The sequence below is a fragment of the Eptatretus burgeri genome, chromosome 1 (assembly GCF_056783735.1).
Source record: "Eptatretus burgeri isolate ZD-2024b chromosome 1, Ebu_testis_v1, whole genome shotgun sequence".
In the NCBI taxonomy this organism is placed as follows: Eukaryota; Metazoa; Chordata; class Myxini; order Myxiniformes; family Myxinidae; genus Eptatretus; species Eptatretus burgeri.
The window spans coordinates 38,277,658-38,304,067 of NC_140961.1; the positions used below are offsets into that span (position 1 = coordinate 38,277,658).

Genomic DNA, 26,410 nt, shown 5'->3' on the forward strand with positions numbered 1-26,410 from the left:
ATTTTTGGAGCTTAAGTAGCAGTGGGTTACCATGGAAAACTTATGCACCCTGGTGGAGCAAGAGAGGGTTGGACAGTTGAGATCGCAGAGGATCGTCAAAAATAGAGGTTGTAAAAAACTGAGTCCGCTGACCTGCCTGCGATGGGAAACCAACAGACCTTGTGCTTTGGTCTTGTCACGGGAGATGCCAGTAATGTTTAGTACTTTAGAATCGACAGAATCCAGGAGAGAAAGATGTGATGCTCTGGTACCAATCCATAGGGAAGAGCAGTATTTCATTGAACAATGGACAAAAGCTTAGTAGACTATAAACAATTCGGATTCTTTCAAGGACATTTGACTGATATTTTCAGGATATCACTTATTGTAAATACTGGTATGAGTGGAGTTTGAGAAATTTGTATGGTTTGAAAATGTTTGGCTCTATTTTTACTTCCGCCACCGAAGGTAGATGGAGGTTATGTTTTTAGCCTGTCCATGAACAGAATATCTCAAAAGGTGGTAGACGGATTCAAACGAAATTTGGTGGAGAGGTTGGGTGTGTGACGAGGATGAAATTATTGGATTTTGTTGGTGAAAGTGGATTGCACCTCTGGGATTGTGCTGAAACGCCAGCTCACGGCGGTAGTCTGCGTGGCTCGGAAAGTGGCTGAAAGGACACTCTTCTGAAAGACACTGTCATCTCTCTCTACTCATGCATGAGAGATACCTTGATGGTTTGCCTTTTTTTCAGTTCTTCGCTGAAGACTATTCCGCAAGGAACAAAACTTAAGACCATACAACTCAGAGGCCATGAAGTGCCTTGTGGAATAGCAATAATCAATGCAGATCGATCGTCATTTTCACCAGCAAGACGAGTTCTTCATTTTATCATGAACATGTACGTTTAGCTATTATTTCCATTTCTCACTTCTTACCCCAACACTGTTAATAAATTGGGCAGACATCAAAGGTAAGTCCTCACTACGACCTTGACCTTGTGTTTGTTTAAACCGAATGGGTATTGGTAACAAGTGAGCAGCTGTTCCGAACAATGCATGTGCACGTTTCATTGAGAAAATCGTCCTACAACTGTTGAAGGTGGTTGATACGGCTCCCGACAGAGATTGTACACAAAACATCACACAACTACAATAAAATACACCGCAAGGTACTCACCTCCGGGCAGAAGCAAAAGCTCAATGAGGTGAGGCTCGATGGCGAGGCTGGAAGGCAGACTGGCCAGCCACTGGGCTTATTTGTGGTTCTGGCGGCACTAGGGAAACCCGAACCCAAAGCACGAGGCCAAAGGAATCCCGTGTCATGCCGGCTGTCCCACCACCTGCATTCCCCTAGCCCCTTTGAACTCCCCCTCTCCTCCCTTGCCACCCCCCCCCCCCAATCACTCCACTGTATCCACCTCCTCATGTCACTTCTCAACAGCACAAACCTGCACATCCACATCAACCTCCCACTTCTCCCCTTCTCAAATCTTAAAATGTATGTAAATCTAACCCTTCTCAAATGTAAAATAAACAACACCTTCTATAAAATGTAACTGAAACTGCACAAGAAAAAACAAAACATTCAAAGTGAGTCAATCTTAAACAAATGTTTTGAGAACTTTCACACCAAACTGCTCGCGTTTCATCCTTCATTGTCAATCCAGTTGTTAAGTTAGTGTGTGAGGGCTGCAAGACATCCACATCTGTTTCTTTCTGACCTTGTCAGTGAAGGATGTTTCGTCCTTTTACTGCCCTTACATCCAGGGTGTCCTTCAGCTTCCAGGGCTTTGCAGAAGATTTATATAAACCGAGCATTTTTTTCCTAAAGGCAGAAACAAGAAGAGTTTGTTGTGTGACCATGCGTGTTGGCCTTGGACCAGAGTGGATGAGCTTTGCCATGAGGGCCAAATTAAGTACATGTGTATTTCATAAGTTTATCAACTGAAGGTCGACAAAGGTGTGGTAACTACCATAGTGACAAGGTAAGAGTAACATTTCAAGTTTTAGCCTGTTGTCAGTGCAAGAGGAAGAGCCGAACCCAAGCCATGAGCATCGTAGCCAAGCGCTTACTTCAATTTGACCTTTGTAGCCGAAGATAGCCACGTGACATGAACACCTGGGTCAGGTGAATTAGTTTTCATGTCGGAAATGCTGCCTGCAAAGCAATCACACACTGAGATAACAAGCATTGTAACTTGTTGTAGGGATACCTGAGAAGAACCAGACCACTTGCTAACTGCAGTCTGGGCAGGAATTTGTAATCCATTGATGATGTCGGCAATAACTCACCGACTCTTCGCGAATAACACTGTGGGGTCTTTCAGGTCCGCCAAACGAATGCCAGTTGACGGGACATCCAGCTTCACATCCATCCGAGGAATGACTCTTTGCCTGTGAAACACCAATCCAACAGTTCATCTTCGGGTCGGGAATCAAACCCAGACTAGACAGCTCAAAGGAAAGTGCGCTCCCTCTGCTCCATCCTGTGGGATCTGCACCCATGTACATACACTGCGTTTAAACAATGGATGAACAATGAGATGTTTGAAGTGTGCAGGAGATCCTCCGATGACGAGAGATTGTGAACCCATCGACCAGACATTGCATCTGAGCCGTGAGATGTCATTCACGCAATTCAAGGGAACTTCGTGGGACATCGGCATATTGCTTTCAGATCAACGGTCGATTTTGTCATTCTGTGTGTTTGTTTATCGCCGACAGGTCACAATTTTAAACAGATCTTCACGAAACTTCACCACATGGTCGAGTTCATCATAAGGAAGAAGCCTCTTGTTTTTGAGGTCAAAAGGTCAAAAGGTCAACATCTTTAGTGAGATTTCTAAAATCCTAATTTTTCATCCGATTGACTTGAAATTTGAAGAGGATTTATAATTTCATGTCAATGAATTCAACCAGCCAATTATTTTTTTAAGGTCAACATGGATCAAAAGGTCAACAAGTTCGGAGGGATTTCTAAAATCCTCAATTTTCCTCCGATTGACTTGAAATTTGAAAATAAGTTATATTTGAGGAAAATTAATTCAACGAGACTATTACTTTTGAGGTTAACATCGACCAAAAGGTCAAGATAGACCCAAGGTCAACAACTAAGCTGGTATTTCTAAAATCCTCAATTTTCATCCGATTGACTTCAAATTTGAAGAGGATATGTATTTCAGGTCACTGAATTGAACCGCCAATTATTTTGGAGGTCCACATCGGCCAAAAGGTCAATGGGCCGGATTTCTAAAATTGTCAATTTTCATCCGATTCACTTGCAATTTAAAGAGGAGTTGTATCTTTGGTCATTGAATTCAAACTCCAATTATTTTTGAAGTCAAATTTGTTTTATGGATTTTGCAAGTATCATGCTCTGCACGAGGTGTTCTTCTTGTTTGTTTGTTTGTTTGTTTGTTTGTCCGGGTGATATCTCAGCCATTCTTTGAGCGAGGAAGCTGAAATATTGGGACAAAAGTGAAGATGTGCTTTGGCAAAAACAGTATATTTTTATTTTTTTGATCCAACAATACTTCGTTAATTACTTAATTATTCGCAATTGATTAATTCCTTATTTGTTTTCTTTCTCATCCTGGCAATATCTCAGGCACATTTTGAGCTCGGAAGCTGATATTTGGACATGACAGTAAACAAGTGATTTGGCTATAAAGGGTATTTTTGATTTATGGATTAATCAATTCAGTATTTAATCTTTTGATTAATTACTTGATTTTTAAAAAAGTTACAGATTCGGATGAAACAGTGGTGGTTTAGTTATGCTATTAGCCAATTGATTAAGAAGTTTATTTTATGATTTTTATTTATTAATTTTAATTATACAATTAATCAATCAATTACTGTACACTGCTCCTTCCCAATACCAACTCCATGTGCCGGCACCCCGGCGATGTCGTGCACTGGAGAGTTTATTTCTTTATTTGGCATGGGGGCGGTGGACTTTGAATGTACTGCTACTTGTTTTTACTTTGTGTTAATTGGACCGGAAGTGCTGATGTTGGTTTTGAAAAGAGGGAGAGTGTCGGGGCACGGTGCATCCTGGGGCTTCTCTTCACTTGGTGCGAGATGATTCTGGTACTGCAATAAAACCGATCATTCTCTTGGAACATTGCCTCTCTATCATGAACATCAGAACTTTACACGGTGGCAGCGGTTAAACAACACGTCTTGGAATCTGTCACGGTGACAGCAAGCCGGTGTTTCCTGTGCCTCCTTTCATCGCGTCATTGTCTCGGCCGTTGTTTAAAATAGCAGACCTGGTGGGAATTCTATGCATGGACTGGACCACGCCAAATTTGGCGGCAGCTTTCAAGATGTTTAGGCAGTGATTGGGGCTGTATTTTCAAGTTAGAGGCATTACGGAGAGCAATCAGGTGCGGAGAGCAACCTGCTTCAAGTGGGACAGCAAGGCCTCAAACGGTACAACACATGGACATTAACAGATGAACAGCAGCAGCAACTTAAGCATATTTCAATTGCTTGAACAACATGAACCATTGTATGACACTCATATCATGAAACAGCAAAACAGGCTTCAAAACAACATCAACCCTGAGGATGCTACGTTACAATTTGATTCATTGCTTTCCAGATCGATTAATACACCTGATCATCACACTTCATCTCAGTCGACACAACAGATGCGGACGGGTCAGATCAGGTCTGGGAGCATGCGCAGGAGCAGCGTGTTGATGCATCCATTTTCCGCCAATACTCCAGGGGCCTCCGTCTGGCCATCCTCCAGGCAGATGCCTTCTCATCCCCATCTCCTTAATTGAAATGCCGATCAACCTGCTGCAACCACAAGGTGCAACCAAACGTGGTGGGCCCATTGGTCTACTCCACTCATGAGGGTTCCTCGCTGAGAGAATCTCGCAAGCAGGTTCATCGACAAGAAAATGAGCCACATATCCATACAGCCGCAGCTGACGCTCACGGACGATAGAGGTAACAAATCTAATCTGAGTCTCTCTCAGCAACCGCTCGTTGGACACAAAGTCTGACCAGCGATAGCCAAGGATTCTCCGAAGAGACCTGGTTGCAAAGGAGTTAAGTCTCCATCTCAGATCCCTGGTCAGAGTCCAAGTCTCACATCCGTCGAGCAAAATTAAAGACATGGACTTTCGTCCCCCTGCATAGGTACTGACAGTGCCACACCACATCATCCAGTGAATCCATGACTCCCCAGGCCCGACCCAGACGTTAACTGACCTCTGGCTCACAACATGCGGAGACATGAATATCACGGCCAAAGAAAGTGAATCTCTCCGTGACCTCAAAATCCTCACCACAAACAGGTACAGACACGACAGCAGCATTCAATATATCACTGAAACACTGGATCTTAGTTTTGACCCAGGAAAACCGTAATATGCCAGCGGCTCCGACTCCTCTTTCAGTTTCTCGAGGACCCCCATAGGGATATCCAGCGTCTCCGCAATGATGACTGAATCGTCTGCGAAACCTTGGTCAGAGATCTTGACATTCCCAAACGATGCACCGCAGCTTTATTTCTCTGACATCCTCCCCAGAATTCAATCCATACAAGAGTTGGAAAGCATGGGGGCCAATACACAATCCATACAAAAGTCAGAGATGGAATTGGTACCAGAGTGTAGTTCAGAAATCAGATTGATCAGTTTTTGTGGCACCCCACAAAGACTGAGAATCCTTCAGAGGGCATCCCGATTAACTGTATCAAATGTTTTGCGGAGACCAACATAGTCTGCGAGCAACCCCTGTTGCAACTCTCACCTGCGTTCAGTGAGGACCCAAAAAGCAAGGATATGGTCAATCATTGACCTCTAGTGTAAAGCCCAACTGTTCTGGATGCTGGTGCTCAAGCAGATGGTGGCAAACTCCATCAATGATTATCCAAGCAAAGACCTTGCCCAGCAATGAGAACAGGTCACCACTTGGTAGTTGTTGCAGTCCTGGCGATCACCCTTCCCTTTCCAGAGAGGGACAACAAGGCCCCTCTTCCAGTAAGTTGGGATTATGCCTGAGTTCCAGACAGAGCACAGAACTGCGTACAACGACATGAGTCCAGAATTCCCACCAGCCGTGAGAAATTTGGCATGGATGCCACAAATCCCAGGAGCTATATCCCATTTCAGCTGGTTCACCGCAGCGCGTTTCCACAAACGAAGGTGGTTCACAGTTGATTGGCAAGTTAGCAATCGGAATAGTAACACCCCTGACATCCAATTCAACAGCTCGTGTGTCAGCCTGGTAAAACCGCTCAAAGTAACTGGCTCAGCAGGCCTTCATTTTGGACTCCTCTGTCAAGAGCCCACCACCCTCCACTCTAACTGCAGTACACCGAGGGGTGGGCTTGGAGGAATACAATGCACAAATTCCTCCATAAGCAGAACGAGAATCACTCAACCACAGGTGATGCTCTACCCCTTTATCGATTTCTCGCACATAAGCCTCCTGACTAGCGATTGGACATGACAGTGAATGCATGTACAATTTTATTCCTCCGCTCTCTGGTCAGCTCAGCTCTGCTGCTAAGCCTGGTCCTGTGAATCTGGTCAAAGGTATCCAGTGTCCGTTGGGAGACAAAGTTCTTCTTTGCTTGATAATGGGTTCGAAGACATCCACCAGCAACATCAAGGATGGTAGTCTTGAAGGTACTTCACAACTATTCAGGATTCCCTGAAACAACAGGTCAGGTCAGGTATGGGAGCATGCGCCGGAGCAGCACGTCGCTGCGTCCACTTTCCACCGGTACTCCAGGGGTCTCCGTCTGGCCATTCCCCAGGCAGATGCCTTCCCATCCCCATCTCCTTGGAGATGTCGATCAACCTGCTGCAATCACGAGGCACGTGGTCAGCCCATTGGTCTCTTCCACTCACGAGGCTCCCTTGCTGAAAGAATCTGGTGAGCAGGATCAGCATCAGGACAACGAGCCACATTTCCATACAGCCGCAGCTGACACTAATGGACTATGCAGGTAACACATCTCATTTGAATCTTTTTCATCTCAGTAACTGCTCGTTGGACACAAAGTCCAAGCAGTGATAGTCAAAGATTCTCCAAAGAGATATGGTACCAAAGGAATCAAGTCTCCATCTCAGATCCCTGGTCAGAGTCCTAGTCTCACATCTGAAGAGCAAGACTGGAAGTACCAAGGACCTGAAGACTCAGCCTTTCATCCTCCTGCACAGTTACCGACAGTACCACACCCCGTGATCCAGTGAATCCATGACTCCTCAGGCCTGACCCAGACATCTACTGACCTCCTCAGGGATAGACCCCCAAAATCCCCACTCAGCGTGTTGGCAAACTCGTCAGCTACCCTCTCATTCTTGAGCTTGCCAACATCCAGCCTCGGCTGGGATGGTACCATTCTCCCGGAATTTAGTTGCAACTTCAGAGTTGCTACAAAAGCCTGTGGTCGGCATTGAGGAACAGAGCACTCCGGTCGAACCTGCAGTTTTGAATCATCCTCCAGTGACCATCAACGAGGACATGGTCAATCTCCTTTGCCACACCACCAGCGATGGAATACAAAATCCAGTGATGAGCTTGTGAGGGCTGAAACCATGAAGTAGCCACCCAAAATCCATGACTTCTTGCAAAGTCAAGGAACTTGGTGCTATTCTGGTTCACAGTTCCAGACCAATGAGAACCATCCCTATCAGTTCCAATCGATGCATCGAAATCCCCCAAGACTAGAAGAGTATCTTGCCTGGGGCACTGATCAACCACAGCCTCGAGCGTGGCATCGAATATCCCCTTCACATTGAGATCACTCGTCTCAGTCGGAGCATACATCGACACCAGGGAAATGACACCCAAGGAGTGACGAATCTTCAGTCTCATAATACACTCGTTGACCGGTGTTACCTTAATTATCATGGGAGTCAGCTTATTGGGCACAGCTACAGCAACTCCTTGGGCATGGTAACCATCAGAGTGACCAGGACGAGTCGAAGGTGTAACCACCTGCCATTATCTCACCACCGTCCGTTCTCCGAACCTCAGCGAGTGCTGCAATATCGATGTCCAAACACTTGAGCTCAGATGATAGCAGAGACAGGTGATCATCTTCTTTTTCGGGATAGGACATTCCAGGCACACACCCGAAGGGACTTCCTCAGGTTAACCCGATGAGACGGCAGCTTGGTGGACAACACCTCAGCACCACCACGACACACACCACCGCAATCTGACCCAGCAAGGTTATCCCGTGCTTTTCCTTTTATCATCAAAGAATGGGGGTCCTGAAAGCTTTGCCCCAATCCCATCAACCAGCGAGCTATCCTGGGAAGGGCAGCCACACAGAAGGTACTCATATGGAGTAGATTTTCAGTTTTATATTTGCATTTTTAGATCCTCGTGGAGGATCTCTAAGTCTCACTCACGTTGTTGTTCTTGTGGACTTTTTTGTTTCACAGCCTACAGTTTTCATCGAAACTTCCTGAAACTTGGCATATATATGTTAAAATACCCTGCGCAGACAGTAACCATCTCCGATTTTGAAAATTCCTCCGAGAAAAAAAGTTATGACGTCAAAATATCTCCGCTAATGGAAATCGCCGAAAAAATTATCTCCGAAACTAGGCAAGCTTTTTAAATTCTGTTTGTGGGAATCGAACAGGGCATTAGCAGAGATGAATTACCGCACATATGATACATCACTATGACGTCATACCAATTTTTATGACGTCATTCCTATTTTTTTTGACATTTTTTGTTTCACAACCCAGAGTTTTCATCGGATTTTCGTGAAACTTGCCGTGTATATGCAGAAAGCCCTCGCGCAGGCAGTAACCATCTCCGATTTTGGAAATTCTTCCGAGAAAAAAAAGTTGACGTCATAATATCGCCGCTAATGGAAATCGCCGATACCATTATCTCTGAAACTAGGCAAGCTGTTTGAATTTTGTTTGCTGGAATCAAGCCGGGCACATTATCACAGATAATTTATCGCAAACCTGATACATCACAATGACGTCATATTCGTTTTGATGACGTCATCATTAAGAGGACGAGGATCTTCGCTCATTTGAGCTTGCTCGTATGTTTTGCGAAAGTAAGTGTTTTACGGTGACCAGAGTGCAAGTCCTACCACCAACCTCCAAGAAAAAGGTCACCCAACTGCAGGAGGACCTCCACAGACAGACACCAGACGTAATTCGGCACCAGGTATGGATGGCCGTTGACTCACAAGGAGGTCCTCCGCACTTTGAGAGGTTTTATTTTTCATCCTGCTGGGCGTCTATAACCATACACCCTCCTGGTGGTGGTGGGGGAGACGGTTGTTGCCGACAACCTGACCATGATACCTGTTGCAAGTCATGGATCTGACTTGACCTGACACTGACAACCCCACCATGAAGGTTCCAAACATTTATATCAAAGATGAATCAGTCATTGAGTGGTGAGAAAGAACTTATATTATGATATCAGAATCGACGGACGATATCCACCCGCGTGGTCTGAACTCTGAACAGCAGGTCCTCCTGCGTATTACCAGAGTGAACCGCAAGGTGGACCCAGACCCGAAATGCCCAAGCACCTGGGCGGTGTATGGTGGACGCACGCGCGCCGTGTGTTGGGGTTCGTCGCTCAGCATCAGCATCAACGTGGCGGCTGTGCCGACATGGATGAAGCGCTGCGAGTCTTGGCGGCGCTGGCCGCGGGTTCCAAGCACCGGCACGTGCGGGAGGCGAGCGAAAGGGCGAGCCGTGAGTGGGGCCGCCCGGCGGCGCGCTTTGCAGTCTCTGCGTCAATTCGACATGAGCTGTGACGAGCTTGATTCGATTGCCTTTCACCGTCCATTCAATAACGCACCATTAAAACATCTTTTTTTATTATTTAAATTCTTCCTGGTATTGAGATCGTTTTAAAATTATTAAATATTTTAGTGGCCTACTTACGGTAATATATATAAAATATATGTATATATAAATTAATGATAATTGCATCGTTTATAAAATGTAAAAGCTATGGTTACAAATATTCAGCCGAATATATATATATTTATTTATTTATTTTGACACATTTATTTATTTATTTATTTTGAAAAATGTGGATGACCTTTGTGGTGAATGCAGAAGGTACAGTTTCACGGATTATTGGATCTGCGTCGATTACAAAATATCTCAACATTCATGTTTTTTTTTTTTTGTGTTTTTTTTTTTTTCCCTTCATTTGCTCATTCTTTTTGTTTTCTTTTCTTCGCGCTTACAGTATTACCAATTTATCAGAGATCTATATTTACCAAATGGCATTACTAAACAACAAACATACATTTATAATTAATTTAAGCGTAATACAGTTTTCAGGCAAAATCGGTTGGGATTAATTCCTGCGACAAACTGCACCGTCATGGACGCTATACACTGCGTAAGTAAAAGGTACAGTCAGAAGATTAAGAAAACCTCCATGTTTGATACATCGTCGGTTGTAAAGCAATTTGAAAGGAAGGAGAGAACTCGCACTTCATTCATGTTTCGCGTAGTTGTCGTTTATTAACAATCTTCCCGTTTTAGTGAAATCACTGAGTGAAGGGCAGCTCAACATGAATGGATGAACCTTTGGTGAATCTCATTTTTCAAGTTCTTGTATTTTTCTGCTGCATATCGTTTAAATTGCTGTTATAACATCCCTTATTCCCACCCCGGTGACCACATTGATGGGGATAACTGCTGGAGTTTGTTTTGATGAGAACTTCAATGCAGGAAGCCATTGGGGCCCATGAAAGATAAGTGCTGAGGAAACGGCCATGAACATTCAGGAAATAATTGTGTGAATGTCAAGGGGTTAAGCAATGCAGAGTGAGAGGCTTCATATCAAGAGGAACGTTGCGCTTTGATGGGAATGGGCATTGAGGTAGAGGAGTAAATAAGATGGGATAAACATTATAATCACCTTCTACCGTGTAAATTAATTGGTGGTGTAAGGCACAAGTTCCGCAGGATCAAGGGTCAGTGAACTGATTTATTCAAATAAATAAATGAAAGCAAATTCTGAAAAGAAACAAGTCTGAAGACGACGATGGTTCACGAGCGGTATTTGACGATGTAGATTGTTTCAGAAGTCAAGGATGAGACTATGTGATAATGTTTGACCAAGTTATAAAAATGATCAACATGATGTGGTACGGGTGACAGGTTATTAGCTGCAAAATGTCGAAAACCCGGTTTCGTTCAACAACTTTCAAAATTTGACCTTTGCATAACCTTTAAAGGTCACAAAACAATGTTGTGGACATTAAAATAAGGAAACGGGATACGTGCTATAGCTTATTGGAGTTAGTTCGTCGAAGAAGGTCGAAAACCCGGTTCGATTCCCATAACTTTGAAAATTTTACCTTTGTGGCGTTTAAAGGTCAAAGGTCAAGGATTATGACCTTTGGTGCAAAACTTCCTCCTGAACATTCCAGGAACAATATAATGTCATATAGGCTATATGGCATTTCGCACTCCTCGGATTATCCATACTTTGATGAAATCAAATGAATTATACTCCATCTCTTCTAGATGTGATTTTGACAAATTTCCCTGAAAATATCTGCTGTTCTTCCTCCGTTCCAATCGGTTCTTCTGACCACGTGGTTGTCAAAGTGGACATCTCTCTGGCTGTTATTAGGTGGTTATTAGAGAACCACCTCGGTGCCGTCGAATCTGGCATTTCACTCAGACTGACTGGAAGGGTCTCCAAATAGCCATCAAACTTCGAGACTGGTCTCCCATCATTACTTTCTCAAACATCAACTCGTCCTGGGAATTCTTTCAAAGAATCTCTCTCTCTCTCTCTCTCTCTCTCTCTCTCTCTCTCTCTCTCTCTCTCTCTCTCTCTCTCTCTCTCTCTCTCTCTCTCTCTCTCTCTCTCTCTCACACACACACACACACACACACACACACACACACACACACACACACACACACACACACACACACACACACACACACACACACACACACACACACACACACACACACACACACACACACACACACACATTTTTCCCCTCTCATCTTCAGTTGTCCTACCCTTCCTCCCGCCCATGGGTCAATGAAGCTTGTGGTGAGGCAGTTGTCCTGAAACAACTTGCCTTTGCCTCATGGAAAGCAAACCCAACTGAGGGTAATCTCAGTTCCTTCCATAAAGCTCAGAACAAGTGTGTTTCTACCCTCAGGAGAGCCAGAAAATAACATCTTTCTAATCTCGAGTCAACTCTCAAATCTCTCTCCCTCCTCCAAGTCCTGGTGGCGTCTAATCAAATCTGTTTCTGGTGTATGTTCCCCATCCATCCCCTCGCTTACCTCAAATGATCACACTGCTGATACTGCACGGGAAAAGTCCAAATTTCTAAACTCAGTGTTTGCAGATAAATCTTGTGTCCGAAACCCATCGCTTTCTGTACCCACCTTACCCAGCTGTCCCTGGACTCTGTGTCCGTTTCTTATGAAAAGTGGAGAGCTTGCTGTCAAACCTCGACTCAGATTCTGCAACCGGTCCAGACGGCATCAGCCCACATGTCCTAAAAACCTGCTCCTCTGCTCTTGCTCACTTGCTTTCTGTTCTATTCACTCTCTCATTTGCACAAGGTCATCTGCCATCTGCTTGGAAATCAACAAACATTACCGCTCTGCATAAAACGGTGCAAAAACAGTTCCCTGCTACTACAGACCAATCAGCCTTCTCCCTATCATCAGCAAGGTTGTGGAATCTATCATCACTTCAGAGATTAAATCCTTCCTCTTCTCCAATGGCTTGATTTCCGATCATCAGTTTGGATTCAGACCAGGTTACTCTAATCTGGATATGCTGCTTCTGCTCTCCCAAAAATGGATGGAGGGAGTCAATGCCAGGCATGAAATCAGAGCCATATCCCTGGAGATATCACGTGCTTTTGACATGGTCTGGCACTTTGCCCTGCTTACCAAACTCTCTTCCTATGGTAACCAAGGCCACCTCCACTCATGGCTCGCAGACATCCTCTCCTGTTGCAGCCAATGTGTGTCCTGAAATGGAGTTCTCTCATCCCCTCTTCCTGTCTCAGCTGGAGTTCCTCAAGACAGCGTTCTGGGCCCTGTTCTTTTTTGGTTTTCATCATTGACCCCTCCAACTTTCTGGAAAATCCTCTTTATCTCTTTGCTGATGACTCCACCTTCTCCCGTACCATCTGCCATCCTTCAGACCGGCAAGCAGCAGCTTCTTCCCTGATTGCAGATCTGGGTAAAATCACAATCTGGTGGAACATGTCTTTCAATCTGGACAAATCTCACACTCTCACTATGTCTCTCCGAAAGGACCGTTTAGAAAACCCCCCCATCCACTTTCTCAACAGTCCTCTGGAAGAAGTCCTTTAATTCAAGCTTCTGGGTCTCACTATCTGCCATGATCTTTCCTGGGAAAGCAACATTTCAAACCTCACCTCCAAAGTCAGTCGCCGACTGGGAATCCTCCGTCGTGCAAAGTCCTTCCTCGGCCCACCTGAGCTCCTGACCACATGCAAATCTTTTTTCCGCAGCTTGATAGAGTACTGCTCTCCCTTCTGGGCTGGTGCTCCTGCCTCTCACCTCTCTCGGCTTCACGCTGTGTAAACCAAGGCATTTAGCATAATTGGTATCTCCCATGGGGAGACTGAGTTTTTGGGCCTCTCACTCTCTCTCACCGCAGGCAGCTCGGTGGTCTTTCTGTCTTCTACCGTCTCCTCTCTCGTCTCGCCCCCCCCCACTCTGTATGTGATATGTCCTCCCCATATTTCCGCAGCACGCTCAAGGTCTGCCAGCATCCCCCTTCTGGTAAAACTACCAAAATCACTGCTCACCTTCCCCCTTTCATTCTTCCTTTTTCCTGCCTTTGGAATAAACTCCCACACTCTCTTCAATCCCATTCTTCCCTCCAGGCCTTCAAAACAACTATTCACCACCACCTCTTATATTCCCCCATTCAAAACCTCGATCTTTTCTACCCCCAGTAATCCACCCCAAACCCACCTCTTTCAAATTCCCTGCTTTCTTTCCTGAAAGTCCCTGTAATGTCCATCTTGTACACCTTGTATTCCCCGCCCCATTCCTCTCCCTTCGACAGATCCCCCGATGTCTCTGTTCTCCACTGTTTTGTCCTTCCCTGTCCCGCCCCTCTTGTCTCCTGCCCCCCTTGTTGTGCGTTGTGTGTTCCCTCTCATACGAGCCTCGACAATGTATACAAAGAAACAGAAAAAAAATGGAACCTTCAATGACATGTACCAACGTTTGTTCAAGGCATTAAAAAGAAATCAAGGTCTGGGGTTCTGCAGGGGGTTTGATCCCCCCAGAATAGGTATTTGCTTTCTTCTCTGAAACTACACACACAATTTCAATGAAACTTGACCACAACCTTCATCACCCATGATGTACCAAAGTTTGTTCATGGCATTAAGAAAAAATCAGGGTCTAAGGAGTCTGCGGAGGGTTTGAGTGACTGTTGCTCCTGATCCAGGTGAGCTTCAGGACACGCGGTCCTATTTTTATATACAACTGGCTATTTCCTGAATAAAAAATATACAAACGTATTATTACGGCTGTGGAAATTCGCAGAACACCATATAGGTCCTGAGTTCAGTTATGCCGATAAGTTCGTGTTCAGTTAGATTTCCCCACCCTTGTTTAATGGGAATTATTCGTGTCACCCGGGCTGTGATCTTTGAGTTAGCCGTTTTTCTTTACTATCGTTATTTTGGACCAACCACAACGCCAGCCACCAACCACCTTCTCCACCACGCCACTCACCAATCACCTTCTCCACCACGCCACCCACCAACCACCTTCTCCACCACGCCACAACGCCAACCACCTTCTCCACGCCACCCACCAGCCACCACGTCAACCACCAACCACCCTCTCCACACCGCCTTCATAACAACGACATCTCCCCACCATCTCCTAAACCGCATCTCCCCCACCCGAATAACATCGCCTCACCTTCAACTCCGCAAACGCCGCCATCTTTGCGCCAGCCACGGCGAGTTCCCAGCGAACAGCATCGCTGCAGGCACACGTGGGGGTTCGCTCACCGAGCAAGTCTGGTGATCTCGCGCACGTCCGCTCTGTGGAAGCTTCGCCTCGGAATTCAGATCAAAAGAGAGAAAGGGGCGGGGCCTGTGGGGGTCGAAGGTCGAAGAGCGGAGGTCAGATCTCGTCTCTTGAGCCCTATAAAAGGCCAAGCGGAGCGCCAGTTCGAAGTGGAGAGCGAGTCGGTGGAGTCAGTCGGTGAAGTCTCGAGTCTGGAGAACACAGTCGGGGTAGAAGTCCAGGAGAGCGGAGTACACGCGAGGTGAGAGCGTGGCAAAACCTGCTGTGTTGTGCAGACCTGCGCGTTCGTGTGGAGAGAGCCGGAGAGAGCTCGCCAGCCAGCGTCAAATGGTCTGAGGTGATCGGGCTTCGGGACAGTCCGAGAATCGCTGAGGAACGGACGGGTTCTTCCAAAGAGCATCAACTTTTGAAGAGCATCAAGATCCGTTCGTTCCTCTCAACGCGTCGCCGGCTGAGGCCCGAATCACCCAGCCGCTTGGCAAGGCCTGGGCTCAACCGCGGCTATGCTAGCTGCCGTGGGGAAGGGGCGTCGCAGGTCGCCCCATCGAGGCACCACGAGGGTGGAGGTAACCTGCAACGGTCTCGTGGAACTCCTTCGGTCTGCCAAGCTTCACGTTATAAAGGCCTACGGGCCCAGTCTGACCCCCTTGTCTTTAAGGGGGTCTTTCCTTGTTTATTTGTGCGAAAGTTGTGGCGCCGAGTCCCGTTAAGTAGAACTGTTGTTAAGTGCTTGTGAATGATTAATAGACGGTTGTAGTGCTTTGTCTTGCTCGCGTCTTGTCCCTTCCCGCCAATTCCATTACTTTCCTGTATACGTGCATGTTAGTGTTTTGCATACCTGACTGCATACGTGTGTGAATAAATGTGCATGTTTAAATGTTAACCCGTTCGTTGTGTCCTTTTTTTTTCCCAATTGAACTGCTATCTTTCCTTCAGAATAATAGCAGGCTTTTTAATAGCCGATAAAAGAATTGGGTCCAGCGAGGTCTCGCGATAATACACCGCTCAGTTATCCCAGAACGGAGCAAATCGCTTAAGCGGTTCGTGTCCAAGCAGACCTTGCTGAGGTACGGTCTCTCGGTAGTCTGCCCGCGCGAATAATTAGGTATATCGATAATTCGGCGATTGACCCTGTCGCGCGCGGGTCGAGTGTTGACTAGTCCGTGGTGTGCGCTTGGAGCACACCCGTGACTGGTTTTCGGCGCTCTTCCGGAAAGTCGCGACTGAATTGTCCGTTCGGTGGGCGAGACGGCCGCCATTGGCTAAAGCGGCTGTTCGCACGCTGGGCGGGTAGCAGATTCGTAACGGTATGCTCAGTTTAATCCTTCACTGAAAAATATTGCTTGCACATAAAATTGGCCACAAAACACAAGTTGTCGTGTTATTAAAGGAAGAATCAAATAATACAGTGGTTTTACTGCACGAATTTACAAGTATATAAAGCAATATGTTACAAGTACAGTATACAGTATAGTCGTAATGTGCAAACAAGTCTTGTTAACTGTTCATGTTTGCATTGCACAGGTGCGCTGGAAGGCAGCCAAGATGGTGGCACTTGTGAAATCAATGTTCTCAGGTGTGTCTCAGCACCTACTGTTGCGCACAACGATAATATAATCTGCCATTTTTAGGACTGCTCAGCTGTTCTTTATTTTTTATGCTTCACGAACCTATAATAATAATTATTAGTATTAGTATTATTATTATTATTGTCTTTTTTCCACTGTGCTCTGGGCCAAACCTGAATGTATGGCTGTCCTGCTTTGCCCGAGTTTTTTTTTTCCATTATGAAACATCGTGAACTCACTTCCAGTCATTGATTTGTGCATAATCGGTGTGCTGACACAGGATGTTTGGATAAATATGACACGAGTCAAAATAGAAGTGCATTGTGCTGTTCCCTTTCCTTTTTTTCTTTTTTTTTTTTAACCAACAAGCCTATCCACTTCAATATTCCATGAATCGTCCATAATCTCATACAAAATGTACTACTGTTTGGAAAAGTCACTACTCTGATGTTTACGTCACAACTTCAAGGCAAATATTGCTTGTTGATTAAATTTTGTTCCCGATAGTAAAAATATTCTTTTTTTTCCTCAAATTAATGCAATACAGTTGTAGTCGTCGTCATAATTCATATGCAGAATGTGGCTGTGGGTTAGCATCAGGTCTTGAAGGGGGCATGGTGCTGCCGCTAATGCAGTTCCCCCTGTAGATTATGGCAGGAATTTGGAATTTGTTCATGGTGCCGGCGATAGCGCACCGACTCCTCGCGAAGGACACTGTGGGATTTTTAAAGTCCAACAACTAATGCCGGCAGATGGGAAGCCCAGTTTAATGTCCGTCCGAGGGACAGCAAACACATTGATGTATCACCCTGCCTGAAAATCACCAGGGTGGCAGTTTATAGCTAGGTCAAGATTCAAAACCAGGCTAGGCAGTCAAGAGGCGAGTGCATATGCCTCTTGGGTCTAGGCCATCCTTCCAGCCGAATAGAATACAGTTCCACCATCGATCAATTAAATCGCAAAGTCATTAACATTAGTTACCTCTTCCAGATGCCATTTTGATTGACCATTATCCTTCGGCTGGGCCACTTCCAGAGTGAAACGAGGGTTCGAGCCATCTTCCACGAGCCTCGATACGGAAGCCTCCGTATGTATACGGAAGAATAAAAAAAATCTGCTTATCGATATGCACCTGACGCATTCCGCTCAGACGGGCCGAGCTCAGATGTAAAATAGGTATGTCTTCACTGCGGATCTTGCAACACAAACACAATTTTATCGACCAAATCAAATTTTATGAAGTGGACATTTCAATCTGAATGAATGCCCTCGGCATCGTAGAAAGTGAAGGAATATCCGAAGGGCTTGAAGTACTTGTATACTGCTGAGTGGGCTGATAGGATGGCCGAGAGGTACGCACACTTGCCTCGAAGCTGTCTATCCTGGGTTCAAATCCCGACCCACCTATAAACTGCCGTCCAAGTGTTTCACAGGCAGGGTGTTTCATCAATGTGTGTGCGGTTCGTCGGATGGACGTCAAACTGGCATCCCTTCTGCTGGCATTAGTTGATGGACGTTAAAGACCCCACCGTGTCCTTTCTGAAGAGTAGGCAAGCTATCGCCAGCATCATGGACAAATTGAAAATTCCTGCCCTAACTACTGCTTGGAAGGCAATGGCAAAACCACACAGTATAACTCTTGCTCAGGAAGCTGCTTCGGCACCACCGACACTCTGTGTGGTGAGAGAGACAGAGACAGAGATAGATAGATAAAGATACTGATGAGTGTCTACACCTCTCAATATATCTACACTCATCTGCCAGTCAGTTCTGTGAATTCAGCAATTTATAATGAAGGCAATTTGAATGGCTTTATATTGCATGCGTTTTACACTCGGTTTTACAATGACTCACAAGTCTTGTTTCTTGTGCGGTTGTTTGCATCTGCCAGAGAGAAATGTTTGCAGCCATTCCAGTTTGCCCTCGAGTCCAAGAACATGCGGCTGGGCCAGCATGCATTGGCTGGGATACAGGTACTCGTAACTAACCAGGTACTCGTAACTAACCAGGTACTCGCAATCACCCAGGTACTCACAGCCTCTTCCAAGCCACAGCATTGGAGAACAGAGTGCAGAGAAGGGAGGGACAACTAGAAACTTGTGATTGGTAACCAATATTGAGCAGGTCTCATTTGAATCAAGTATTGTTTGTTTATAGCAATAATCTTAATAACACAATATTATAAAACCTGGCAGATCACAGTGGAGCATTAACCTTGTTGTTAAGTTAGCGTGTTGAAGTACAAGCTATCACATCATCATTTTTCTTTCTTCAATGACATGTTCACACAGCGTTGGGTGAATCATTTGCTTTGACAGGCAGTGCATTTCCTCCATGGGATTAAAGGTTGATAAACGGGCATAATTTACTTTTCCTTATTGTGTTTGCTTCTACATTGTTAATTATTTGTGTGTATTATGCTTTATGTTTGTCTTACCAAATCGAGTTTGCCTCAAGGGATCTGTGGGTTGTGGAAGATGGAGTTTTTGCAACTTCATTGATGTGCAGATGATGATGATGTTTATGGCCGTTTTGTCAATTGTAGGATCCATAAGTTGGAGGATAATTTGCTGAAATTGGGCCTTTCCATTGCCATCAAATCAAAACAGACCCTTTGCTTGAAATGAAATGGCGTTGGGTGAAATTCAAATTCAGAAGGGACACTCGTGAGCAGGTGGGTCATTCATCACGAGTCTGCGTTTAAGATATGCATATTTAGACAGTCCACCCCTGTTTCCCCCACTCCCACCCCCCACTATCTCACCCTGCAGCTGGAGACAGGGCTTTGCAATCGTGTGCGTGCGTGTGTCTGTGTCTGTCTCTCCAGGCCATAACTTTTCTTTTTTTTTGCCATTAAATTTTCAACAAACCTTTATTATGAGAATATAGAGAAAACAAACAAAAAAAATTTGGGTCAAAATGTGAAAGGGCAAAGTCATATTGATTATAAATAGCTCTAATTTGCTCCACCACAGCGTGTCAAGGGTGAGACTCCCTGATTTTGTTTTTATTTTTAATTACTCCTGTGTTTCTTTATATACGAGGTCCATCTAAAAAGTAACCGGACTGACTTCACTGAAATTTTATTCCAAAAAATATATTGAAATCACAGCTTGTCTCCTTCAAAATCGTTTCCCTCCAGTCTCACGCACTTGTCCATCCTCTTCTTCCACGCTTTGATCCATCCCCGGAAGGCTTCGTGTGGAATCCTCCGGAGTTCCATCGTCACGGCCCTTTTGATGGCCTCCACATCAGGAAATCAGGTCCCCTTGATCACCCCCTTGAGCTCGGGGAAGAGGAAAAAATCACAATGGGCTAAGTCTGGCGAATACGGGGGTTGCTCCAGAGTTGGCACGTTCCTCTCCTCCAGAAACTGTCGGATGCTCAGGGCACTGTGAGCAGGGGCGTTGTCATGGTGGAGCACCCAGGCGTTGTTCTCCCACAGATCCCTCCTCTTGTCCCAGACTGATCTCATGAGGCACCGGAGGATCTCCTTGTACACGTATTGATTCACTGTTTGACCCTGTGGTAGAAACTTGAAGTGGACGATGTCCTTGATGTCAAAAAATGCGATGAGCATCACCTTGACCTTCGACTTCGACATCCTTGCTTTCTTTGGTCTTAGTGATGCCGGACTTTTCCACTGACGACTCTGCCGTTTGGTCTCGGGATCGTATTCGAATATCCACGATTCATCGCCAGTAATGACTCTCCCGCGCAGGTCTGGATCGTCCTCGAGGCGCTCGATAATGTCTTGACAGACAGTGACTCTTTGCTGTTTCTGGTCCTCGGACAACAGCTTGGGGACCATCTTTGCGCACGCCTTGCGCATTTCGAGATTTTCAGTGATGATGCTCCAGACAGTGTCCTTGTTGATGGAAAGTTCCTCAGCAATCATCCGCACCGTGAGTCAACGATCTGCGTGCACCATCTGCTTCACATGCTCGATGTTGTCCGCTGTTCTGCTCATTGAAGGTCTTCCACACCATGGATCGTCTTCAACCTCCTCCCGTCCCTCTTTGAACCTCTTGTGCCATTCAAATGCATGTGTACGTGACATCCTTTCTTCCCCATGGACTTGCTGCAGCATTGCGAAGGATTCGGAAGGTGTTTTGCCAAGCTTGGCAAGAAACTTCAGATTGGCTCTCTGCTCACAACTCATAGCGCGACGACTCAGACGAGTCAACGTGTAAAGCACGACCTGTAAAAAAAATCACACAATGAGTGCAGCCAACCATCACCACCAATATATTTCTGGAATGTTGCGAAAGACTGTGACGCAACCCGTTCATTCAAGTTGTGTGAGTGGAGCACACAGCAGGCTCAGTCCCGTTACTTATTAGACGGACCTCGTATATCTACCACTGAGTTTCAGTGCGTCTGTCCAGGCCGTAACATTTTTACCTAATTGAGCTTTTGTCGTGAAATCTTCACAAACTTTTATTATGAGATTGTGGAGAACCCAAATTAATAAAACATACAATTAATTTTAACTCTCGTTTTCGTCAGTCTAGTTCGAGTACAAAGCGGACTTGGAACGGCTTTGCATTTTGAGGTGCTTTCCATTTGTTTATTTGTTTGTTTGTTTGTTAATTTATTTGTTTAAGATACGCGTCTCGCTCTGCCCTTCTGTGGCGTAAGCCAAATGGCAGATCACAGTGGGGTTCCAAGCAATTTGGAAAGAAGTAAACGTTATTTCGGATATTCTACATGTTTTCTCTAAGGGGCAGGAAGCATTTTAAGAGGTGTGGGTTTGAGTGGCCCTCTGGTTCATTCCAGCTCGGGCGAGGTTGTTTGCCTCCATATGGAGGCCATCCGTGGTTACCTTTCATTCCATGTAAATGTGGACATTTTGGTACCTTGAGCTTGTACACAGTATTTGGAATAGAACATGAAAAATCTGTTTATAATTCAGTTGGCTGCATGCTCTTCGGGTGTATAACTATAAAGCCATTTTATGATAAATCTATATTTTAAAACAACTCAAATGCTTTGACACTATTTCTGTGGGCTTTCGAGGTGTGTACCTGGAGTGACAGTAAAGAGAGGTGTGTGTGTGTGTGTGTGTGTGTGTGTGTGTGTCCTCTCGCATGAAATAAAATTAATTTCATAACAGAAACTATAAAGGATTTGTGTTTGAAGCAGAATGGAAATGGGTTTTTAATCTCATCATGTTCAGTTCAAACTCCAAAAGTCATTCTCATTTACACTACTTTCTACCCATGATTCTTTGCAGAAGCTGCTGGCAGATGAAAGGTTCTCTGTGCAAGTGGAGAGAGAGACTGGAGATGGTACCGTACTTGGACAGCTTTTACACACACTCCACTGTACACCAGACCTGCATGAAGATCTACAGGTTGAAGTGATGAAGGTAAGGAATTACATGGAACAAAAGCAGGTAAACCTTCAATCATGAAGCGATGATGAACTTTAGAACATCTCACTCTGCTTTTTTTTTTTTTTGCCGATCGATATTGTTACATAAATGGGAGATATTTTCCTCATGGTTGTAAGTAAATAAGCTGATTCATTTTTTTTTCTCCGAGTGGGTGAGATTGAGAGTGAGACTGAAGACCGTGTCAGACTGGATCAAGAATGATTCATGGAAAGTAAGGAAGGGAGTGAAATGGAGGGGGTTGAGGAAGGCAACCCTCAAATTACCAAGGAGTGTATGAGCCTGAATTGTTACACCCCTGCTGTGGTGGAGGTGGGTCATGGTCCAGAGATTTACCCCACCGCTCTTATATGTTGGCACTGACCCTGGGATGCTGCATCGGGGTGATTGCAACTGGCTCATGTGGCTGAGAACACTGGCTGCGTCATCTGGTCAACACGTTCGACTGCTTCCTGCGTTCTCTTTGCCGATTGTTTCCTTGTACGACATTCCTTCCCCATCACCGAAAGTCTGTTTGGGGGGGTCAGATGTTCGTTTTCCTTTCATACTTATTCTGTTTGCCTCCTTGGAGAGAACCCTAATTACTCTTCGTAAATTTATCTGGTGCGTTGAATCGTTATTATTATTCTTTCGTATCCAACACTTGGCTGCAGGTCGCATCATTGGCTGTGCCGCTGATGCGGTGCCCCCTGTAGGTTAGAACAGGAATTTGTAATTTGTTCATACCATGCCTATTCTTCGCGAAGGCCACCGTGGGATCGCCAACGTCCACCGCCTAATGCCATCAGATTGGGCACCCATATTAAGGCCCATCCGAGGGACGGCACACACTTTTAATTAACCTGCCTGTGAAACACAAGGACGGGTCAGGATTCGAACACGCGCTGGACAGCTCAGAGGCAAGTGTGCATCTAACGAGCCTTTCCTGCCAGCCTGGGCCTTATTGTAGTTGTTTATTTTCCCACCTCATTTCTCTGTGCGATTATTGTTTTTTTTTGTTGTTGAAACTTAATTTTTAACCAACTCTTACTTCCTGACCAGTTTCAAATGCATACATGTTATAATTGGACCGTATCTTTTTATTTATTTAATTTCCTCGGTCAGTCGAGCTCAAACACCTCATATTTTTCCTTTTTCAATCTTTGCTGTCACCCTTCACTATTCTTATACCTTGTCTTCCCCACTCCCCCTTCCCGTGCTTCTCAACAGATTCTGCTGTGTGTGGCTTGTTCACCAACATTTGAACTGAACAGCCAATCAGTACTGCTCATCTCTGAGGTATTTAATGTCACATGTTCACCACGTGCTGTTTGACTTGATCAGATTTTTTGTTGTTGTTGATGGTGATGACGTTCTTCCAGACGTGCATCCGCACCTACGTAAACAACACAAGTGTACGCAGCACGGGCACGGCTGTCCGAGCCACCCTCGGTCAGCTCCTTGGGGACTTGGCCGGGCAGCTGCGAACTCGTATGGAGGCTGCTGTGAGTGTTGGGGTGGGGAAGAGGAATTCTTGGGATTGAGAAATGTGGGAAGGAAAAATAGCCAGGTTAAATTTAGAGGAGCTGTATCAGAAAAACTGAATGTTTTGAGGCCTGCAGTAGATAACAAGCAGAGAACCTCTTTAAAAGGAGTATGATCAATGGCCAGGCCGTGACAGTCTTGTTATTACAGGAAGTTGCTGCTCCGAGGAGTGAAAATGATGCAGCGAACGCCGACTCTGGTAAGGTTGATGGCATGTGATGGACGGTTTTTCACTTGCTAGCGTTGTACTGTTTCGAAGCGAACGCACTGCATGGTTTATGGTGATGCACGGTGTGTCCAGTGGAAAGGGCTGGAGTTGAACGCCTCTGCTTGGACGTTCTGCTTGTTCTCACTGCTTTCTGTGAAAAACTCCAGGCCTCCATCAGGTTTGTGTGTTCTTCGCAATTAGACATCTGGAGCGGGTGCTTTTTCCCGGAACTTTCATCACCGATTGGCTTTTAAGACTTGTTCTAATATCACATTAGATTTGTGGTGAGCCGAGTGAACAAAGTGAGCTGTCGTCGGTTTCCGTGCTTTACATTCTCGCAGTGGAAATCACGAGCTGCAGTTACTCTACCTGGAAGCGATTCTGGCTCTGCTCACAAACTCTTCTTCTTTACTCAATCTCAGCACCCGATTTACTGACCTTGTATGGTGAGCATCATCGAATTATTCATTACACATAACACGTGTGCTTTTTTTTTTCCACCACTGAATTTTGAGGCAACATCTCATTAAAATGTTACTCCAGTTCCATCGACTTACCTGCAGGATTTTGACGCCTGCAAGTTATGATGTCATGAGACACTTGCTGTGCCATTAACATGCATTTAAACAAAACTACGCTATTGTTTATCCATGCCACTGCCCGTTACTGTGATCAGATCTCGTAATCCAGTCCAAGGAACGACGTGTCAATTGGCGAGTATTTTACACAAACTAGTGAAGATGTTAACTTCATTAATTTTGAAGCAAATTTAGGTCGGGCCGTGACATAATTCCAAGGCTTTCGAGGCTTATACTTGTCCAGCATGACACATTCTGTAAGTGCGTGCATGCCCTGAACCAACTTGTGAGCTTTTGGCACGATTTATCGGTGAAAATGTACCATTGACTGTTTCTGCTGTTCTTGAATGATTAGAAACACCCACTCCCTTCTGGAACAGCCTGGGAGGATGGTGGGGGAGGTGGTGCAAATATATATTTGTACCGTGGCTAATAATCCCCCCTGTCTGTACCAGGGTTCAGTAAAGCACTTGCACTCGTGGCACATGCACAGGCGAAAATTGTAAGTCGTCTCTCCCTCTACCTCTTCGCCCCCCCACCCCCCATACCCTGGCGTTGCGCTCATGATATGACCGTGGGTATTACCAATACATGTGCAAAATTTGGTGGAGATTGGCCCAGCCCTAGTTTTTTTTCTGTGATTTTTAACACACTAGCAGAGTACCCACCCGACAGGTGATCTTGCTCCAAGCATGCAACATGTTCTTCTGACGCATAACTTTCTTTGGGCGTGCATGAGGCACTGCAAAGCAAACTGGGCTGTCCAACGTAATAGAAACCAGCCGTTCTGGAGAAGAAGATGTTTGAAGGTTTTGGGGTAAATTCAATATGGCCACCAAACCATGTGACCTATCAATTAGAAATTAACAAACTTCTGAAAGGATGTCTTGGGGAAAGTGCATGTGAAATTTTGCCTCAATCTGTCCAGCCGTTCTGGAGAAGATTTTTAAAATGTATCAATTTTCAATCCAAGATGGCTGACGAACCATGTGACCTATGACATCATAAGTTTACATTCTGCCTCCAATCCTCCAGTGGAATACGTGTGTGAAGTTTCTTGTTAATCGGATGAGGTGTGTTTTTCTATCCAAGATGGCCAGCAAACCATGTGACTTGTGATGTCATAATTTTTACTATGTATGCAGACCAGATGGAAGATGATAGTTGCAAATTTTCGCTTCGTTCGGTTATGTGATTCCAGAGAAAACATCATTTAATATTTTTATTGAATCCAACATGGCTGCTAAACCATGTGACCTATCAATTAGAAAATATCAAAAGGCACCAGTTCACCACTTGCTTGATATGTGTACCACATTTCGTAAATATATGTTGAGGGGATTTGTAGTTAAGCTCTGGAAACGAAATGTGATGGACGGACGGACGGACGGACGGACGGAACCCATTTCTATATCCCTGCCAACCAACGAAGTTGGCGGGGATAATTATGAAGGAAAAGGGTTTCAAAGTTCAGGCTTCCATATAGAATCCGATGAAAATCTCATCAAACAGAGATCGGTTACGTGCATGCTGCAACCTGGGTTGCGCAACCGACGCAAAAAACCTGGGTTACGTGCAAGAAGGTACAACATACCTGCTGCTTATAATTGAAAACACCTCATTGAACTGGAAAATGAGCCTGGTGTTGGCTTAGCAGTTAGGGTGGTGGCTTGGGATCCTAGGGTTCTGAGTTCGAGCCCCGTTGGCCACTGAATTAACATCAGAGGGTTGACTCAGCCTGTCATCCCTCCGAGGTTGGCAAAATGAGCACCAGATACTGGTAATAGGGGCACTGCATCAGCGGCGTAGCTGCGCCCTTAACAAATTATGCAACCGGTAGCCAAAAATGCAGCACACGATGGGAACTGGAAAATGTGGGGACACGAATACTGAACTGCAAATGGTGAGGACTTGTAATACCCACCCCACCTGGAGGTAGCACAACATGATACACATTTACATAGATAATTTGTCTCCATCCCCTAACCACCCCCCCCCAAGACCACCCGCAAAGATAAAAACACCACCATACATTAATTGGGGGCACGCTGATCCTCTGCAGCAAGTCTGGATGTAATTGGCCCAGAACCGTAGGAGTAG

At 45.3% G+C, this 26,410-nt stretch overlaps 2 protein-coding genes across 8 annotated transcripts in view; one reads left to right on the forward strand and one right to left on the reverse strand.

The window, feature by feature from the left end:
• Positions 1–9,666, reverse strand: part of LOC147034280 (transmembrane protein 182-like) — a 43,772-nt gene extending 34,106 nt beyond the window's left edge. The window contains exons 1-3 of one of the 6 annotated variants that reach the window (XM_085880055.1): positions 9,529–9,664; positions 1,703–1,806; positions 1,159–1,255 (exon numbers count right to left, since the gene is read on the reverse strand). The gene's annotated coding sequence lies outside the window, so the exon portion shown is untranslated. Of the gene's footprint in view, positions 1–1,158; positions 1,288–1,702; positions 1,807–9,528 lie in introns of those variants that run through there. The other 5 variants (XM_085880049.1, XM_085880064.1, XM_085880022.1 and 2 more) reach the window with 5 other exon arrangements.
• The window catches only part of ARFGEF3 (ARFGEF family member 3), a 175,899-nt gene continuing 159,013 nt past the window's right edge, over positions 9,525–26,410 (forward strand). For both annotated transcript variants that reach the window (XM_085879999.1, XM_085880010.1), the window contains exons 1-9: positions 9,525–9,697; positions 16,562–16,613; positions 18,497–18,578; positions 21,842–21,976; positions 23,210–23,278; positions 23,362–23,484; positions 23,675–23,723; positions 23,826–23,910; positions 24,074–24,178. In XM_085879999.1, coding sequence (XP_085736125.1) covers positions 9,613–9,697; positions 16,562–16,613; positions 18,497–18,578; positions 21,842–21,976; positions 23,210–23,278; positions 23,362–23,484; positions 23,675–23,723; positions 23,826–23,910; positions 24,074–24,178 — 785 coding nt within the window. In that variant the 5' untranslated portion in view covers positions 9,525–9,612. The remainder of the gene's footprint in view (positions 9,698–16,561; positions 16,614–18,496; positions 18,579–21,841; positions 21,977–23,209; positions 23,279–23,361; positions 23,485–23,674; positions 23,724–23,825; positions 23,911–24,073; positions 24,179–26,410) is intronic.